This window comes from Penicillium hordei (genome assembly GCF_028827395.1).
Source record: "Penicillium hordei strain IBT 12815 chromosome Unknown utg000006l_segment0_segment0, whole genome shotgun sequence".
Classification (NCBI taxonomy): Eukaryota; Fungi; Ascomycota; class Eurotiomycetes; order Eurotiales; family Aspergillaceae; genus Penicillium; species Penicillium hordei.
Window position 1 is genome coordinate 3864210 of NW_026623147.1, and position 15138 is coordinate 3879347.

Sequence of the window (15138 nt, forward strand, 5' to 3'; positions counted from 1 at the left end):
CCAAATTTTGGTTCTTTACTTCTACGCAGATTCGGGGTAAGGGGTTCTTATTTCTTGTATTACCTGTTTTTTTTTCCCACTTTTTTTCGAGTTCGTAGATAATCCTACTTAATCGAGTTACTTCATGGGACCATCTTTATATGGTATATGGGTATACATACAGTAATATCAGACACAAGAACCTCAGTCCAACACCAGAACTAAAAAAGAGCCCCCAATGCAAGTCCCAGGAAACACAACCAACCCCCTGTCTTCAAACCAGAAGCAGTCCCCTCTTCCAGGTGTGGGATTGAATTGGCTTCCAGTCCACTATACGACAATACCGGATGCCCCTCCGTGGAATCATTCTCACCCTCGGAGTCGGAGATATCAATTCCGTCATCAATATCAGTGCTGCCTGTCGCGGCAGCTCTTCTAGAGCGTATAGTAGATGCAGCTATTGATATCGGCGTGTTTGTTTTAGCATTAGCGCAGTTTTGTTGGCGGATCAATTCGGCGTCTTGGTGAGATGGGTTTTCGGGGTAGTTGGTATGGTAGCTGGGGTGGCATTAGTGTCAAGGTTATTTGGAAGTGTAGAGCTGCTGTATAGACTCGACTTACTTTTCTGAGCTACATGCACTATTCACCGCGCTATTTGCTAATGTGCCTGTTGTTGTCTCCGCCGAGGCAAGAGTAGCCACTGCTAGGATACATGGGAGGGTGGATTTCAAGTAATGCATTTTGAGAGGTTTTATTAGCATAATAGAAGCGAACAGACGTCTATGGGATGGACGGACACTCAGCTATAAACAAAATGAAGTCCACTGCTACATTTCTATCAAAGACAAAACATTCCATTCCTACAATCTTCGTTCAAGGTGAAAATCTATCGAGCACCACACGAGACCCCATGCGGTAATACGGTCCCTAGATCAGCTAGATCGATGTAGAAAACCTTCCGGGTTATATCCGTCTGCGCATAATACTATAGTCGAAACATTGAAGGTCAACTGCTTCTATACAAAAGAAGGTTGGTCAATGCGTGGCTGTCTAGGGGTGTGGCAGGGGACCTTGGCATACCCCTGGCTTGTCTGAGAGCAACTAGGAGCTGGTAAGGGGAAATAGAAGATTGCATGGAGTAATTCCTCGCACAATACTACATTATTTACTGCGAATGGCTGTTCAATGTCATTCCAAGGTTCCTTCGAGTCTCCAGGGCTGGTGCATTCTTCGGTTAGGGTCTTGGGTCTGGGTAGACGCGCCAATAGGGAGGTTTCCAGAATGTTGAGGATCGGGGGGGGGTTACCTGCAGATTAGTTTGTTTCTTGATTGGGAAAGTAGGGAGATGTAGACAGTGTATTAATAGTAGGAGAGGAAAGGAAAGCGAACAGCAAGATTATTGCTTTGTGCGGTGTAGTTAATAACCACATCAACCTACAAAGCGAGGTCACGTTACCATCCTACTAAACAGCAGCTTTTGCAAGTAGTATCCAACACACATTGCCTACGATCAATAACACTCTTCTCTCTTTCTAATTATCACAACCTTGGATTATGGCCCAATAGGGCTTCTGGGGTCATATACGTCCTATCCTAACACCGGAGGCGCAAAACCCTCTTTCAACTCTCAATTCTAGAGTCTACGGGGACATTTTCTTTCGCCATATTTATCCCAGTAGACTTGGATATCGGGAACAAAGCTTTCCTTGTGCCGACAACATGTTCAATAGTTAAACTAATGAGAGTTGCCAAAGGGACCAGGACAAGGCTGGCTCTAGAAGAAATGCGATGTGCGAATATGCTAGCAATGGCACAGAGTGGGCCCGTATTCTTCACCAGGTAAGTTGCAGCAAGTCGTATCTATTCGATAAAAATTCAGATTTCTACGTTATTAACTTATAGGCTGATTAGACCCGCACCTAAAAGCTCAAACGCTGTGGCTTAGAGACCCGAGGCTTGAGGAAATTCCGTTAGGCTTTTCTTCATAGGTGTAATAACTTATCTCATGTCTTATGGTTTGTTACTTGGATGAAGGAATTACGACATCTCTGTCCAATGTCCTCACGATTCGATTCGGAGATTATCAAATGAAGTTAGCGCGAACTTAGTTTATCTATACGCAAGTCCGGCCGAATCTGCAGTCCGGCCCGAGCGGAATTTATGCGGAATTTATTCGGGAACATATGGGGTGTTTTGTCTTGTTCCTGGAGCCAATATTGTTCTAATACCATGCTACCACGCCACCAAGCACACATATCTAAATCGCTGTATCTACGTTATTCACACATTCATCTACCTCTCCCGCTTTTTCTCCTAGGTATCGTTGCTTGTTGAAAGCTTGGCACTTTTATCACTGATAGGCTAATGGCTAGAGGATAAAATAATATTAGCCTCTAAGCCGTAGTTATACGAATTTGCTATTGCTATCTGCTTATAGATAATTCTCACCGACGCGCTCTGAAAAGAGCGATCACTTCCCTATTAAATTGGTATTATGGCTCCACGCTGCTTGTTAATCTATATCGGCACCTCTAAGCCCCGTCGGGAATCCGGAGGGCTGGAGTTTGTGTTATTCTACTATACATAGGAAACAGGCAATGCGATTGATCTAATACAATTCTTTAGGCTACGGTTCATCCTGGTTTAGCTGTCGGTCTCCGACGGCATGATAAAATATGAGGTGATGTTACATTGTGAAAGATGCGTTAAATGCGCATTTTAGTTCGGTCTCTTATCTTCTAAGGAAGCTATAAATATATACGATAGCTATATAAGCGGCATCTTCCCTAAGATCGTCTAGTTATTCATACAGTCAAGCTACCTCCAATTTCTTAATCATTCAATTTGTACCATGAAGTTCTCGACCACCATCCTCAGCGCAGCGTTGCTCATAACGTCGGCCATTGCTACTCCCTTCACCGAACGCCGCGTAGCTAGCGATACTGTCCGAGCTAGCCGTATTGGCCGTCCTGCTGATAAGCTGGACACCCTAGAGCTTACTAGTCCGAATGGAACAAGCCAAACAAAGTACAGCACAAACTGGTCCGGTGCTGTACTTCAAGGCACCGGATATACCTTGGTCACTGGAGAATTTACCGTTCCTAAGCCGAAACCTCCCCCGGGTGCTTCGCCTTCCGAGAAGACCTGTGCCTCTGCCTGGGTCGGTATTGACGGTTATACTTGTGGCTCGGCTATCCTGCAAACTGGGGTGAAATTCTGTGTCCAAGGAGACGAGGTTTCTTACGCTGCCTGGTACGAGTGGTACCCAGATTTGACCTACGACTTTTCCGACTTCCTGATCTCTACTGGGGATGTGATTAAGCTCACTGTGAACGCTACCTCTAAGAACTCCGGTTCTGCTGTCGTCGATAATATGACTACAGGCAAATCTGTGACCCATGAATTCACCGGTGTTGACTATGGAGACCTCTGCGAGACCAATGCTGAATGGATTGTCGAGGACTTCATAGCCGCCGGCAAGTTGGTTCCGCTTACCAACTTTGGAACTGTGACATTCTCAAAAGCAGAGGCTACATCTGGCAGCAAGACTGTCGGCCTGTCTAAAGCAACTCTCATCGACATCAAAAAGAAGCAAAGCATCTTGACTAAGTCTTCTCTCACCCGCGATGGTGTTACTGTGAGCTATGTCTAAGGTCCGAATGGTTCAATCAACCCCTACCGCAGCATTGGAAGATTGGAAACGCAATACTGGAATGTACTGGTGGGCTAGCGATGGTTGCGATATTGCAGAGGTGTTTGAACTCTCGGGTGTCACATGTTCCATAGTTGTAGACTAGCTCTCTTTTCTCCTACATCTAACAATACAACAAACCACCACAATACACTACATTGTGCTGTTACATGATCTCATCCACACTGTAGACTCTAAAGTAGGTTATGAGCCCGGGGAGCCCGTTATTGACCTGATCTCACGATCTATCAATATCCTCGATATCTGTGCGACACGGTGTATGGGGGTTGTTGGTATTGCGGGTTCGAGGACAGGGCGATGGCTCCTTGGCTGTCAAGACAAATAAATCGTTGCAGCTTTTCCTTGGTTCGTGTTCAACTCATTGAGAAAGTCTTCTTAATCAAATGTCCTATCTCCCTGTACAGCAACAGGTGGCTGCGAGTCATCGTCACTCGATTGGGTTAGCATTCCCGAGTTCTTGGCACGAACAGGGGTAGTTGACTCCACCTTGGTCGATTTTCATAACTTCGTACACTAAACTATATTGGGTTAGTACAATCACTAGAGTACGAGATCCTTTTCTAATACAGCTAGCATGGGCAATAAGTACTTGGAAGAATCTACTCGCCGGCCATGGTTTACGGGATTTTGCGAATGTGCACTCTTGGTACTTTTGTATTTAAGTAGGAAGTTACATCCCCATTCACTGGACCCGTCTCTAACTACATTCTACTTGAGGGTCAATAACCACTTCTTTTACTACGCGGACTTCGTAGCGTGTCGGTTTTTATCTTTCCTTTCGTGGTGTGATTTGGACTCAGATCTATACCATGAGCGACTCTGGCGGCCAAGCTGTTCTTGACTTTTACCGGTACAGGCCTTCTATCTCAGCAGCCGTGATCTTCATCGTCTTATTCGCCATAACGACCACCTGGCATATCTACCAACTCGCGAGAAACAAATCCTGGTATTTCATTGCATTTGTTCTTGGGGGGATTTGTGAGTAACTCAAAGCCAAGTTTTTGTTATGCCCTAGGATGCCCAGCTAACCATTCCATAGTCCAGATAATAGGTTATGCTGCCCGAGCAGCAGCGCATTCGAACACGGGAAGCATCCCTATCTATTCTATCCAAGCAATCCTCATTTTGCTAGCCCCAGCACTCTATGCCGGATCCATATACATGGTCCTCGGTAGAATCATACGCTATCTCCATGCTGAGCACTTTAGTCTGGTCCCATTGAAATGGCTGACTGGTATATTCGTGACTGGTGATGTTATTGCATTTGTGGCGCAGGCAGTAGGTATGCACACCCGTTCTTACTGGCAGAAACTCGACATTGAATGTTTGCTAAGCTAGACCAAAGGTGGTGCGACCATGGCCAGCCACAGCCTTAGTGCCAGGACTACGGGTGAATACATCACAATTGGCGGTCTCTGCGTGCAACTCGTCTTCTTCACATTTTTCGTGATTACCTCGGCTATCTTTCACAGACGGATTCGCTCGAATCCAACACAACGAGTTCTCCAACTGGGACAGAGCCCCAATCAAGCGGCGCTTCGCAGCTGGGAGTCCGCCCTTTGGGGTCTGTATATTGCCAGCGCGCTGATTCTGGTACGATCGATCTTCCGTCTTGTTGAGTACGCGCAGGGAAACGATGGGTATTTGATCGGCCATGAGGTGTTCATGTATGTGTTTGATGCGATGTTGATGGGTTTTGCCATGGTTACAATGAATGTATTTCATCCGTCGGTAATATTGGCTGGTGATTATAAACATGGCCAGGATTCGATGCAGAGTTTGAGATCGGTATCACAGACGCAGTTGGAAAATATAGGGTGATAGACGTTCAACTTCAGATTGTGATGCTGGGGAGCGTTAGATGGGACTGAGACGTGTCAATTATAAACAATTTGACGGTTTCTAATAGATACCTAACTGGTTGGTAAACAAAGTTCTGACTCCTTCACCTAAATGTTCACTAGCTTTCTATGATACCAACATCCTATAGGCATGAAATTAGGACGACGATAAAAGCTATCTCCTACACCCCCACATTGAGTGCGCCCGGCCGGGCTCTCAGGCTCGCAAATGTCTCAAACCGCAGATTTCCTAGGCCAATCAATCCACACCTGCAACTCTAAGGGTAGGATATCCGCAATCTCTGTGAGAAGAGCCTTAGCCCAGCCATCCAGGAACCAAAAGTTGTCAAAATGATACAAGAGCATGCAGTAGTGGGAGAGAATCACCAGGGGAACAGGTTTGAGTTGTCCCAGAAGACTGAGAAATTCTTCTTTAAGCAGAACAGGCCAGACAAAGGCCATCCCCCATTCCAATGGATCGTTAGCCACCCGAAGAAAGTCAAAAGAATTCTCAAGCTGGGTAAGTGCATCAAAGTACACGCTTTCTTCCTGGTGATCGAGCGTTTGGCGGTTGATCAAATCTTTTAACTGGGCAATCCATGGCAATTGGGAGTTTATGGGATGAGCATTTTTGGATCTTTGAGTGTATTAGTTTGCATTGTCAAAAACTCCGTAGTGTGAAAAATCTTAAAGTAGTACCTTTGGGGCTTAATAAAGAACGTATAGTCATCATGAAGCAAGGAGCCTAGAGAGCTCTGCTTAATATGTGCACTGTATGGCGCAATAATAGTCCCAACCCCGCGACACATGTTAAATAACTTCATAAGCTTTTCAACAGTTGGCCTTGATCTATCCAGTTTCGGCTGTGCACAGACGTGTATGACGAGAAGAGACGACAGAGCAAATGCCGGGATACAAGTGGTGATTGAAATGTTAGCAAGCATCTTTCTGTAAAGAAAAAGAGATATATGCAGATGTGATGCCGATAAACCTATATAGTCAGCCACTCTTGGTGGATTGAGGGTGGCAAGATGTGATGCCGATAATGCAAGTAGGCCATGCATGAGACACTCGCATGAATAAGCCTCCCGCGGAAGAGCAATACCCCAGACATACTGTACTGCTTTGCGGCTCGCGAGCGTTTCGTAAACAACGGTGCTGAAGTGATGCATCAGCTCAAGATCCTGGAACCAGGAATTTGCCCCATTGAACAAGGTGAAAGACGAGCTGTCTATAGCCGCCGTAATGGCTTCGATCTCGGGGAAAGTGGAGGGTCCTTCTGGACTTGGAGAGAGTGAATTATGAGCAAAGGTAGCTTGGGCTTGTGGCCGCCTAAAATAGGGCCGGTAGATGCAGACACTCTTGTGTTTGAGACAGTTGTGGCAAGGATACTGCTCATTACACTGCGGAACAACCCTCGTCAGCTAGAAGAGAACATGAATACAGAGTGAGAAATCAACAACCTTTACTCTTCGCCTCTTACATTCCTCACACCCGTTACGGGACTTCTTATGAGTCTTTCGGGATGGCATATGTCCCAGTGTCCTTGCAATGGGCAGTTGTCTAGTAGCTGCAACAAGATCTGCGGAAGCGGAGAAAATTCTCTTGGAGCAATATTCACTTCACCGCCTTCCACCCATCGCGCACTCGTCGGGGGCGACTGAATATGACGTTCTAATGGGTTGAATTGCTTTACGGCAAGTCCTCCGACAGTTAACATCGGCACCTGTGACCAACATAGTCAGAACTCCTACGGGACATATGTCGACATAAAAAGGGAGAAAGGTACAAAACCCACCCAGGAAACAGGCTTGGTCATCAGCTTTCGAGTAATAATTCGTGGGCCAAATTACCGCTTTTCGTTGCGGTAAGGTCTTTCAGCAAATCAAAGGGGTTGTCAACGATGACAGTGTCACTGATATGCTATCTCGAGATCGGTATGTTCGGAAATGGGCTGGGAAGATAGAGAACACCCGAGAACGAACGTAATACCAACGGCTCACGATCAACTTCTAATCCACCTTTAGAGGCGCGGCGCGAGAGAAGATCCATGTAGATAAGCTAAGCTCGCTGCGAAAAGGGATCTTTGGCGGATATCTCGTTCAGCCACCGGGTAGCCTTCTTGACCTTCTTTACAATAATGGCTGCGTCGGCTATCACGGGATGGACTCGGGTGAATAGTGCTGTTAAAAGGATCGTGCTCTGGATTGCATGATATGATGAAGAACACACCACCACGGGGGGACTTTGTATAACCACACCATGCCTACCTCATCTGGGAGAAGATCGGGAACGTGTCCTACAACTTGGACGCACATAGCAGCCATGGCATTACACACAGCCCCGGGTGAAGTCGTGCCAGATAGGTTGGAGAGGGGGCGAAGGCAGGGCTGTGAAATGATTACTTTGGTGGTGTAAAAGCGAAAGACTAGGCTGGCTCGCTCCCGGACGAAAGGCTGCGATGCGTCGAGTTCATTGAAGTAGAATTCTGTTGGAAGACGAGAGAGCCATCTGTCGGCATTGCTGTTGAGGGTAGAAATCTGGCTTTCAATTTCTAACCATGATTACCGCGTTCCTCGGTGGCCTTAATATTAAAATGATCTTTAATATCTAACTACTCTATTAATGAAAGATCATAATCTAATATCCGATTATTCCGAATATATAGAAATTAACGCTATTTATATAATCGAATTATCTTTATTATAATATCTATTAATTATTACTTAGATTCTTCCTTTTAATTAAGATACTCTCCAGCGAGCTCGTAGAATCGCTCTTTGGTTAGGATCTTCTATAGTCTTTTATATGTAAAGGATCCTTCTCTAGCGTCGTTATCTTTATTAAATTCACTTGTATTAGCTAGTCTACTTGGTTCGGGTATCGGGGTATTCGGTTCGTAACTATCTCTTCCTCGTTACTATCTTCTTTATCTAGTATAGCAATCGGCTACTTCACAGTTCGTCAGGTTTCGCTTCGTTCCGGCTATCTTAATTAGCTAACAGTTCGGATTCGGGTCGAGTCTTAGCTGTACGATGCTAAGGAACGGGAAGTAGGGTGAAGCGTGACTGAGACCAATCACAATAAATGGTCTATACGGTCGCATCTCTTTGTTTTAAAATGAGAGTGGTACTTAATATTATGTTATATACCGGTTCCATGTTCAAGAGTGCAATTTCACGAGAATACTAAGTAGGACCCTGTCTCAACCAATGAATCAAACAATGCAAATATTACGAAGGCGTAAATCTATGGCAGAATCCGCCTTTCTGTCGGCAGATCGTCACAGTGGTTACGCTTCCGAGTGACAGGCATTGCAAGCTGGATGTCGGATCGTGCGGCATCTATGGTAAAAAACAAATGAAGGGGGCAGCGCGTTGGGCTGAAAGCAAATGCGCAATAGTCGGTGGGGGGCAGAGTAAAAGAAATGGGAGGAGGGGGATGAGTGCAAGATAGAGAGGCAGAAGATAATGGAAACGTGAGAAAGGGAGGAAGAGCAGCGAAAATGGATCTTTTATGTCAGAGGGCATGAAGGGAGGTTACGTGACAGCGTGTTGGGGCGCTAAACCGAAAAAGGCAAAACTAACTGGATGCAGTAATTCACAGGTCCGCCGTTTACATCAAACATATCGAAGTATAGCCCTTACAAACCCTTAGCCTGCTTAGCCTCGGCCAGGGCCTCCTTGAGCGCCGCCAGGGCATTGTCAACATCACCACGCTTGGGGTCAGTGACACTGACACCCATGTGGCCGAAACGGATGTACTTGGTAGCAATCTCCTTGTGCAGACCAGCTGCAAAGATGACACCACGCTTAAGCAGACCAGGCAGGACATCGGCCGGGACCAGACCCTCAGGCAGGTACATCGCAGTCATACCATGAGCTTGGCATTCAGGGCGAGCAGCGAGCTGCTTGAGACCAAGCTCGGCAGCAGCAGCCTTAACCTTATCCGAGACCTCGGTGTGGATAGCGAAGCGGCCGGGGACATCGGCGGTGATTTGGGTGAGAGTGGTGTGCAGGGCGTGGACGAGCTGGGTGGGAGGGGTGGCGAAGTAAGAGGGCTTGTTGTTCTCGTAGTTCTGCATGATGGGAAGCCAGTTGGCGATGGAGGCGTAGTAAGCGCCAGGAGGGGTCTTGCGAGATTGGGCGGCCTGGATGGCGCGGCCTGATGTCATGACTATGCTGAGACCGGGAGGGCAGCCGATGGCCTTCTGTGAAGCTGTAAGGACGGCATCGAGGTCCCACTCGTCGAAGGCGATCTCCTCAGAGCCGACACTGCACACGCCGTCCACAACCACGAGGGTGTCTGGGCTGACGCGGCGCACTAATTGTGCCACGCCCTTGACGTCTGAGAGCACACCGGTCGATGTGTCGACGTGTGTGAGGGTGATGAGCTTGTACGACTTCTCCTTCAGGGCTGCCTCCACTTCCTCGAGCGGGGTGCGATCACCGATGGGCGCCTTGAGGTGCGTCACGTTGGCACCATATGTCTCAAGACACTGGCCAAAGGAGTCGCCGAAGTAGCCGGTATTGAGAACGAGGGCGTTCTCGCCGCGCTCGATCAGGTTGGCAGAGACAAGATCCCAACCCAGCGTGCCGCTTCCGGAGATGATGAAGGGCTGCGCGGTGGGGTTGGTGGATTGAAAGAGCTTCCGGACAAGAGTCAAGGTCTCGCCGAAGACCTTGACGAAGCCGGGAGCGACGTGGCTCTCACTGGGGGAGTTAGTTGGTTGTTCATTGTAGCATGACATATTGTGACCTGGACAACTCACGCATAGTGGGACATAGACTGCAGGACGGCATCATCGAACTCGATGGGTCCTGGGATCAGGAGGGTGTTGTGAGGGGCTTGAGCAGACATAGTGGGAGTTGGTTCGGAGGGAGAGGCAGAAGGGATGGAGCGATCAATGGGTTTATATTCGACGTCGTCAGGGAATAGCGAATCTCTCTCGGTCGAGAACGGAGTATTGAGGTCGGGTAACGGGAGGCGCTGGTCCAAATGTCTGGAAATCAGGCTCAGACGCTCCTTGGTAGTTTTGGACGCCAGTTTTCCGATTGCGGCGCGCCGCGGGGTATTTCGCGTGAAAGGGGATTGGAGGAGTTCCCGAGGGTAACTGACTTCGGGGATCGCCGCCGAGTGAATTGGCCGAGATACCGATTAGGATTCGTTGATTTGTTCACTCGGATGATAGAACCGAGCATGTGAGAGTGAGACTTGAAGGGTTATTTATGAATTGAGTCACGCTCTTGTCTCCGCAGGGGGACTTGTTTTTTTCCCTTGGGGTGAATGTCGGAGAAAGGAAGGCCGGGCGGATCCTACCGATTGACACCCCCAACAGTCTACGTCCTACGCTGTACGTGTTGTTCTATAAAGGAAATTGTATGTTGTAGATATGAAGCAATATCTGGGGTATTCTACAGATTATATATCATTTTATATAATTCTATTAGCAATTGAGGAGTATGGTATCTATATTGTACTGTACTGTTTACTCTACGTATGTTGGACATAGGGGTATCCGAATACTATGTAGACTTGCTCTCTATGTTGAATGCAATATCATCTTCCATCTGTTTTGTATATCAATCTCAATGCCGATGTTTGCCTGGCAATTGCTACTCCATTCGATCCTCGGACCCCAACTTAGTATGCCCTCTCTTGGTCTTCACACGGTGACCTCCGCAAAGAAGTTAGGAAACCTTCGAACATGGGGTAGAGCGTGCATTGGACTCATCAAACCGAAAAGCCATATGGATGAGACATTCGGCCTGACGAGCCAATGCGAAACAAAACAAAGATGGAGATGGCTTCATAGAACAAATGGAACAGATAGCGCTAGCCGCATTTAGGTATAAAATAGGGCTTAGGGCATCCCTTAGTTGCTCTTCCCCGCGAAGCTCCATCAGGCTGAAGCCAACAGGCGTTGTTTCTATCTGGCTTGCTCCGATTTCCGATCACCGTGGATGGACCATTGATCTCCATTTACCCCACAAGCACCATCCAGGATGACCGCCCGTTTGGTCTTGGTCATTGGTGACCTATTCATCCCTGACCGAGCTCCTGTAAGCTGTCCTCAGCTCAGCTTCACTATCTCCGCTAACACATCGTCTAGGATCTTCCAGCCAAGGTCCGTCTTTATTCTGCGCTTTGGTTTATTCCACCCTGCTGATATGTCTGGCGATTCTAGTTCCGCAAACTCCTGACCCCCGGCAAGATCGGCCAGACCCTTTGTCTGGGCAACCTGACTGACCGCGAGACCTATGATTTCCTCCGCGAGGTAGCCCCGGACCTGCAGATGGTTAAGGGCGACTATGATGTCGACTCTCCCAACCTCCCACTCTCCAAGATCGTGAACCATGGCAGTCTACGAATTGGTTTCACTCATGGCCACACCATCGTGCCACCCGCCGACGCCGACGCATTGCTTATCGCGGCCCGCCAGATGGATGTCGATGTCCTACTGTGGGGTGGTACCCACCGCTTCGAGGCATTTGAGATGGAGGGTCGGTTCTTTATCAACCCGGGAAGCGCAACGGGCGCCATGAGCTCAGGCTTCTGGCCAGATGGCGAGGAGCCTACACCGAGTTTCTGCCTGATGGACGTAAGTTGCCCTGGCAGATTTGGAGGATAGTATATATGCTGACCCTGAATAGATCCAAGGTGATGTCCTTGTGTTGTATGTCTATCAGCTGAAGACCGATGCCAATGGGGTGGAAAATGTGGCTGTTGAGAAGGTATCCTTCCGCAAGAACCACCCTCCGGCTTCGTGATGCTGTCCTCATGTCTACTGTCCCTCCCTCCTACCTCATCCGTGTAAATAATTGCCTTGGTGTTTGCCTGGTCGTCTCTTCTTCTCTTTCCCCCCCGCCTTGTTGCAGATCCCATGCTTTTTCAATTTGATACATGATACCTTGAATCGAGTCATTTCCTGAACATTGTCTATGGCGTTGCTATCTATTCCTTTGGGCTGGATTGCTCGCTTTGATTTCCTTGATTTTTCTCCAAAAACAGGAGTCTTTCGATAGAATTGAATTTATCCCTTTCATTTTGTGATCTTCTTGCGGCATGCTTGCGCCTCTCTCCCAAACCGTGGAGTTTTTACTTATTTAGCAGTGTTTGAAGATACATATACGGTAGCCAGAAGTATATCGTGTCAATTTCTATTCAACATAATTTGTATTTGCATCAACAAGCTATGGCTCCTACGTGCCTGTTGTATGTGTATGGGGTCTGTAATACTATGGCATGCTCATCTATGGGTACAACAGGTACATAGGCATGATATTTCAATAATCTAAATCTTCTGCATTCTAGAACTAGTTAAAGCAGCGAATAAAGTCTTAATGCATAATGTAAGCCTGGTTTAATTGATTTGATACTAGAAAAAATATATAATCTATGAGATTTACATGTATCTAATGAAGAGAATCAAGGATCATATCAAAAGAAAGCATTATATGAAGCACACCGATGGGTTAGGACCTTTGTTTAACTTTGTATTTCTTTTCAAGTTGAATATGTAGATAAAATCAAATGGACTTTACAGTATATATATATGTACTTGTATTTTCCTAAATATGTCGAAAGCGAAGAAAATATAGATTAATGAAGTATCGTGTTTGTACAATTCTCGTATGGGTGTCTCATACCAAAGATACTCGTTTCTGGGGAGTTCACAAGGTGCAAGTTTGTGTCTCATAAAACACACCCAGCCCTACCACAGTGAATGCAGATGAGGCTGGAATGATGATTACCAGTATACACCGCCCGGCAGTATATCACCTCTTCATCGTAGCCAGAAAATGCACTATTCCCGAAATAGAAAGCCTGTCATTGCCAAATCCCAGAACTTCAATTCTCTGCCGCCTAGAGGTCTTGAACAGAGTGTTCTGTTAACTCGTATAAATTATCTGGGCAGCTCCCGATTTAAAGCAACTCAATACCTTCGTTTCCATCTACCAAATTTGACGCGCGAAGATTAAACCGACCCTCGGAGAGCTCTAACTTGCTCCCCTCATCGGTATCCCCGGCGCTTTCACCGACCCTTCGAATACCCCCAACCCCAACACATTTCTTTTTTTCGACAAGATGGCTGCTGAAGGCCAGGAGATTCCAGAGGAGATCAAGGGGGAGCAGATTCCACCCCAGGAAGATGGTGTAGATGACGAGGTACGTGTAATCGGGGTTGTTCCGCTGCATTGAAAGCGATTCCATTCTTTGTTCGAGTTATTTGAACCATTTCTTTCATAACTGCGTCGCATACTTTCCCTCATATACGAGGTATACCCCGCTAACATGATTGATATATACAGGAAGAGATTGAAGCCATGAAGCGACGAGTGGCCGAAATGGAATCTGAGGCGGCCAAGCTGCGCGAGATGCAAGCCGACCTCGACCAGCAGACTGAGAGCCTCCAAGAGAACAAAGAAGATATCGATGCGCGTAGCATTTTCGTTGGCAATGTTGACTACGGTGCTTCGCCGGAGGAGATCCAGGCTCATTTCCAGAGCTGTGGTTCCATCAACCGGGTTACCATCTTGCTGGACAAGTTCTCTGGCCAGCCCAAAGGGTGAGATTTGAACAGATGGAAGGAAAAATTCAAGATGGAATATGTGCTGACAATGCGCTGCAGTTATGCCTACGTTGAATTTGCGGAACCCAGCCTGGTCGCTCAGGCTCTGGTGTTGAACGAGAGTGTCTTCCGCGGTCGCAACTTGAAGGTTGGTTTATAATTGCTGAGACTATTCTCTCTACACTCGCTGATGTTGAAATAACAGGTTGTTCCCAAGCGTACCAACCTGCCTGGTATGCACCGTGGCCGTGGTGGCCGTGGTGGCTTTGGCCGCGGCCGTGGTCGTGGCTTCCCTCGTGGTGGTGGATATCGTGGCGGTGCTCCTTACCGGGGCCGGGGACGTGGTTTCTCGCCCTACTAAGTGTGTTGTTTGAGGATGTCTCGACAAATCCCGGGTCGGGTGTCTGATTTCAGGACCTGATTCTCTCCTCATTTTCTCTAGTGGGTTTGGAGTTGTGGGAACTGTGCTGTATAATAATTTCCGGGCAGAGAATTAGAAAAAAAAAAAAAAAAAAATAAGAGATAAGATTTAGTTATGGCTTTTTGGGGGGTGTTGTATTTAATGTACTAGCAGTTAGCTGATATAGAAGATTTGTGTATTATATATGATACAGAGTACATTACTATACTTTGTATACTTAATATACAAAAAGAGCATAGGATATAGATATGAATCTGGTTGCCTAAATAAAAGGTCATACTCAAATAACTAGCTGTGATAGTTGTGATATTTCCTCACCATCCTATTAATATCAAACTTGAAGTTGCCACTCTACCCGCCCACACCCGCTGAATTTACTCTATTACGTATGCTTAAAAAGGAAGAAGAAAATAAAATAAATGGCTTTCTAGGATTGTACGATATTATATATCTAATGGAGTAAAATAAGAGTGAAATTATAATCCAGCGTTTATAAATCTCCCGTGCTCAGCCCCAGGAAGTACTGACCGGGTATCCCGTACATAGTGAATACGTAGTCCGAGTACCTGCGCCATACAAACCCGGGCGCACCTAACGCCTAACCCTTCCCTTT

The 15138-nt window shown here is 46.9% G+C and overlaps 6 protein-coding genes across 6 annotated transcripts; 4 read left to right on the forward strand and 2 right to left on the reverse strand.

Annotated features, from left to right (window-relative positions):
- Positions 1-200: 200 nt before the first annotated feature.
- N7537_012077 (uncharacterized protein) lies at positions 201-719 on the reverse strand (the record flags this gene model as incomplete). Its single annotated transcript, XM_056903131.1, has 2 exons — positions 201-537; positions 601-719. The coding sequence occupies 2 exons, from the start codon at positions 717-719 to the stop codon at positions 201-203; spliced, it is 456 nt and encodes a 151-aa protein (XP_056748418.1).
- Positions 720-2830: 2111 nt separating this feature from the next.
- On the forward strand, positions 2831-3631 carry N7537_012078 (A4/G1 family peptidase; the record flags this gene model as incomplete). Its single annotated transcript, XM_056903132.1, has 1 exon — positions 2831-3631. One exon carries the CDS (start codon positions 2831-2833, stop codon positions 3629-3631), a length of 801 nt encoding a protein of 266 aa, XP_056748419.1.
- An 869-nt stretch (positions 3632-4500) lies between these two features.
- Positions 4501-5512, forward strand: N7537_012079 (RTA1 domain-containing protein; the record flags this gene model as incomplete). The annotated part of the gene is made up of 3 exons (XM_056903133.1): positions 4501-4669; positions 4731-4973; positions 5037-5512. 3 exons carry the CDS (start codon positions 4501-4503, stop codon positions 5510-5512), a joined length of 888 nt encoding a protein of 295 aa, XP_056748420.1.
- Positions 5513-9175: 3663 nt separating this feature from the next.
- Positions 9176-10728, reverse strand: N7537_012080 (alanine--glyoxylate transaminase; the record flags this gene model as incomplete). The annotated part of the gene is made up of 2 exons (XM_056903134.1): positions 10304-10728; positions 9176-10244 (listed from the first exon to the last, which is right to left on the reverse strand). Exons 1-2 carry the CDS (start codon positions 10390-10392, stop codon positions 9176-9178), a joined length of 1158 nt encoding a protein of 385 aa, XP_056748421.1. The 5' UTR covers positions 10393-10728.
- Positions 10729-11537: 809 nt separating this feature from the next.
- N7537_012081 (vacuolar protein sorting-associated protein 29) lies at positions 11538-12302 on the forward strand (the record flags this gene model as incomplete). The annotated part of the gene is made up of 4 exons (XM_056903135.1): positions 11538-11594; positions 11645-11659; positions 11720-12133; positions 12186-12302. The coding sequence occupies 4 exons, from the start codon at positions 11538-11540 to the stop codon at positions 12300-12302; spliced, it is 603 nt and encodes a 200-aa protein (XP_056748422.1).
- Positions 12303-13620: 1318 nt separating this feature from the next.
- Positions 13621-14465, forward strand: N7537_012082 (polyadenylate-binding protein; the record flags this gene model as incomplete). The annotated part of the gene is made up of 4 exons (XM_056903136.1): positions 13621-13701; positions 13845-14101; positions 14165-14252; positions 14310-14465. The coding sequence occupies 4 exons, from the start codon at positions 13621-13623 to the stop codon at positions 14463-14465; spliced, it is 582 nt and encodes a 193-aa protein (XP_056748423.1).
- Between the last annotated feature and the right edge of the window lie 673 nt (positions 14466-15138).